At 49.2% G+C, this 4,355-nt stretch overlaps 1 protein-coding gene across 3 annotated transcripts; it reads right to left on the reverse strand.

The window, feature by feature from the left end:
* Positions 1–202: 202 nt before the first annotated feature.
* Positions 203–4,068, reverse strand: LOC121968617 (plasma membrane ATPase 4-like). Of its 3 annotated transcripts, XM_042518933.1 has the most exons (13): positions 4,006–4,068; positions 3,793–3,912; positions 3,596–3,694; positions 3,361–3,498; positions 2,643–3,284; positions 2,447–2,566; positions 2,255–2,377; positions 1,776–2,187; positions 1,190–1,704; positions 918–1,091; positions 649–831; positions 385–563; positions 203–299 (listed from the first exon to the last, which is right to left on the reverse strand). In XM_042518933.1, exons 1-13 carry the CDS (start codon positions 4,066–4,068, stop codon positions 203–205), a joined length of 2,865 nt encoding a protein of 954 aa, XP_042374867.1. The 3 variants fall into 3 exon arrangements, with proteins under 3 accessions (XP_042374867.1, XP_042374868.1, XP_042374870.1); XM_042518934.1 differs by lacking the exons at positions 3,793–3,912; positions 4,006–4,068 and having other exon boundaries at positions 3,361–3,492; positions 3,596–3,679; XM_042518936.1 differs by lacking the exons at positions 3,793–3,912; positions 4,006–4,068 and having other exon boundaries at positions 3,361–3,492; positions 3,560–3,679.
* Between the last annotated feature and the right edge of the window lie 287 nt (positions 4,069–4,355).

Here is a 4,355-nt window from a genome sequence, read left to right on the forward strand (position 1 = left end):
TAATTTATTCGAGCTACTTTCACGGGCTATTTCAATTTAGCTACTAATCTCTCTTTTGACTATTTCAATTTAAAAGAGAAGAAAAAAAAACACTTCTCTTTAATTTATTTAAGCTACTTTCTCCAACTATTTCAATTCAAAAGAGAGAGAGAAAAAAAACATTTCTCTCAATCTACTGAGGCCAATCCTTTGTCTCTTGTTCTCAGACAGTGTAATGCTGTTGTATATTCTCTATATCGATCCCTTTCAGCTTCACTACCGTCTCGACGTGACCTTTGAGAGTGTGCAGCTCCCTCAGCCTACAGCAAAACACATTAACTTCTTCCAGCCTCTGCATTGCATCATCTCTGTTACCTATTCAATTAGATATTAGCAGTTACTTACCTGGCGACCTCGGCTCGCTTCATCGCCTGCTCGGCGATCTCCGACATCTCCCTGTAGCTGTAACTGTCGTCGAAGATGCCTGAGGACTCCGGTTGGAGTCCATGTAAGGACCTCTGAGCCATCGCCCATTGCGCCTCTCTCTCACCTTTGCCGTAATCCTTCTTGGAGGTGAAGGCCGTCTTCGTTATGGATACGGGAACAAGAGTCAAATCCGTTTTAATTTTATTTGGATTGCAATTCCAGTAATGATCAGGGATGATATACCTTGTTCTGGATAAGGTTGTCCCACGCCCTACCACTAAGACCATAGCGGATGACGAACTTGAGAATGTCGAGAGGGAAGTAGGTAATGAAGCTGTAGAGCCAAATGATAGCTGCCCACCCCCATCCGATGCCATGGATTCTTGCAAAGCCCCATCTGGCATACACAGCGATGCATGTGGCCACCTACAATGTTCAATTCTTACAAAACTCTGTATTTTTTTTATATGGTTTAAGTCGTATGTTAGGATCGAGATGAGATAGAGCTTTACAAGTTGCGCAGTAATGAAGGCAAAGACCAGCAAGAGACCGGGGCGCTCGATGAAGGACCAACTCATGGATCTAGTTACGAAGATGAGTGCCTGACTGATGATGCTGACTTGGAGATACAAGGCCGCCGTTATCTCTTGATCATTGTACCTGATTGATTTCACCCCAAAGATTTTCTGCGTCGAGCATGACGATTTTGGTCAAATAATTAATCGGTCGCAGTATATATTCTCGAATTCAATTAATTGACTGCAGGGCAAGCAGAGGCACTGACAGGGAAGAAATCAGTGTCGCGAACGATGCGGAAGAAGACGACGGTCATAATGGCGAGATAAGCACCGAGAACGATCCCGGTGGAGAAGATTTCGCGAAGCTTCCATGAGTCCGGCTGCGGGGAGGGCTTGACGCGGTCCTTGGAGATGGTCATGATGGTGCCATCGTTTAGAATGGCGATGACGAGGACCATGAAGGGCGAGAAGTCGAAGCGCCAGATGAGAGCGATGAGCAGGAAGCCGAGCACGATGCGGATGGTGATGGAGACAGCGTAGATGGTGTAATTCTTCATACGCTGGAAGATGGCGCGGCTAGTCAGCACCGCGCTCACGATCACGCTCAGACCCGGCTCCGTGAGGACGATGTCCGAAGCGCTCCGCGCCGCGTCCGTCGCGTCCGCCACCGCGATGCCGATGTCGGCTTTCTTCAGAGCCGGCGCGTCGTTGACGCCGTCGCCGGTCATGCCGCAGATGTGCTTCTTCTCCTGAAGCCTCCTTACGATTTCATACTTGTGCTCTGGAATCGATCGGCAAGTACATATAAAGAGAGAAAGACAGATCTAACAAATTGAAGGGCCAAATTGCTACCGGGGAATACTCCAGCAAAGCCGTCGGCCTTCTCGATGAGCTCGTCAATGGGCAGGTGTTTGGTTTCATCGCTCTCCCCGTTGAGGAGGGTGGAGGAAGGGTACATGTTGGTGCCCATCCCGAGCCTGCGCCCAGTCTCTTTGGCAATGGCGAGCTGGTCTCCGGTGATCATCTTTACATTAACCCCGAGGTTGAGGGCACGACGGATGGTCTCAGCGCTGTCATGCCTCGGAGGATCGAAGAGTGGCAATAAACCCAGGAATTGCCATGGACCGCCGGTGCTCTCCTTGCTTGCCTCTGGCACCTCCTGCCTTGCCACACCAAGTGCACGGAGGCCACGCTCGGCGAACTTGCTGATCATCGCATGGACCTTTTTCCTAGCACCTTCTCGCAAGTTGCAGAGGTCAATGATCTGGTGTGCAAGAGCGATTAAAGAAAACTCAGAAAGATAAAGAAAATCTATAGCTCCATACGTGCACCTGCTCAGGAGCTCCCTTGCTAGCGCGATGCCATTTGCCCTTTGAATCGATGTAGGTGATCGCCGTGCGCTTATCCACTGGATTGAAAGGCAGGAAATGAAGTTCCTCAATCCCTTCCCTTGCCTATTCAGATCATGAGAATATTGTTGTCACTTAATCTCTGTGATAAAATATTAACGCGCGACGTCTCACCTCCTTGGGATCAGCTAACATTCCCACAATGCAAGTATCAATGGCATCTTGGTTCTCTACTCGGGAAGCCCTTGCTGCATAAATAACAACCATGTCCTTGTCCACGTCCTTCACGAACACCTATGGCAAACAAATGAAATATAGTAAGTACAATAAAAATAATAATTAGGAAATGACAACGATAATTGAATCTCACCTCGATCAAGTTTTTGTCTACAGTGAGCTTGTTGAGTGTCAGTGTGCCGGTTTTGTCGCTACAAAGCACGTCCATTCCGGCCATCTCCTCGATGGCTGTCATCCTCTTGGTGATGGCCCCCTGCTCTGACAGCCGGTGGGACCCGATCGCCATCGTGACGGACAGCACGGTGGGCATTGCGATCGGAATTCCACCGATAAGCAGCACGAGGAGGTTGTCGATGCCGTCCCTGTATCTGCGGTGCTGGACGGGGTACATGACGATGACTTCTACGAGCATGCCTACCGCGATCGAGCAGATGCAGAAGTTGCCGATTGCGGTGAGCACCTTCTGGAAGTGGCCGATGTTGTTGGTGCTGTCGACCAGGTGCGCGGCTTTGCCGAAGAAGGTGTGGACGCCCGTGGCAATGACGACGGCCTCGATCTCTCCTTGCTTGCACGTCGAGCCCGAGAAGATCCCGTCACCGGGGTACTTGGTTACGGGGAGGGACTCTCCGGTGAGGGCTGACTGGTCGATCTTGAGCGGGTCGCCCTCGAGGAGGCGGGCGTCAGCTGGAATGATGTCGCCGAGCTTGATGCTGATGATGTCGCCGGGAACAAGGATCGCAGCGTCCTGCTCCGACCATCTCCCGTCCCTCAATACCTGGCCCACATTAGTTATCCACCGGATTTCATCCGACTTTTAAAGAATGGGGTAGTTAAAGATGATAGCTAGGCACCTTAGTCTTGGGAGCGAGGCCAGCCATGAGGGCGGCGGCAGCATTTCCGGCGTTGTTCTCCTCGATGAAGCTGATGGCTGAGTTGATGACGAGGAGAACGATGATTCCAATGAAGTCCTGCCAATCTGGTGGCTTGCCCTGTTTACAGACCATGAAGCAACGCATTTATCCACCTTGTCCAATGCATGCAAGTTTATACTCGATCTCCAGAGTGCTGAAGGATCGATATAATTACCCCTCCATTGGCCAACGCAATGGCCATGATGGCGGCTATCTCCATGACCCACGACAGCGGATTCCACATGAACCCCAGGAACTTGAGGAGCTTGCTCTCCTGTTGTTATTATTTAAAAACAGAGTTACAAACTGAACAACTTGTGTCAATTAAAATGTTTTGTTAAAAATGAAAGAATTGAAGAGATCTAAATGGACCTTCTTTTCCTCAAGCTTGTTGGGACCGAAGAGCCTCAGCCGTTGCTCACCGTCGGCGGTGGTGAGGCCCTCCTTGCTGCATTTCAGCTGTTGGAAGACCTCTTCCACCGGAAATTTCTCCTAATGAATCAAAAACAATCAAGAAAAAAGGAGGGAAAAAAATATCAAATCAATAACGCTGGTAGCTAATTAATGAAGGTGACAGAATCTAACAAGATCGACGATCTCGTTCTTGACGTCCTCCAACGACACGCTACCGGCGGCTTCATTGTCCATTATATTCTGCGTATAAGTACTCGATACTGCAAGCGACAAGAAAGAGAGACGACGATCGTCTTCTTCTTCTTCTTCTTCTTCTCTCCCAAAGATTTTACGTATGATGAAGAAATGAGATCAAAGTGAAGCGTTGTGAATGAGAGAGTGAAACGAGGAGGAATTTAAATTCAGAGGAAACAGTCTACGGGACCGAGTCTTGGGGTTTATTATTTGGAGCGGGAATGGAGACACGTGCTCTGGATATCATTGAAGAGAAGATGTCAACTCTTGATAAGTGTAACTCCAAA

Source organism: Zingiber officinale, chromosome 3B (assembly GCF_018446385.1).
Source record: "Zingiber officinale cultivar Zhangliang chromosome 3B, Zo_v1.1, whole genome shotgun sequence".
NCBI lineage: Eukaryota > Viridiplantae > Streptophyta > Magnoliopsida > Zingiberales > Zingiberaceae > Zingiber > Zingiber officinale.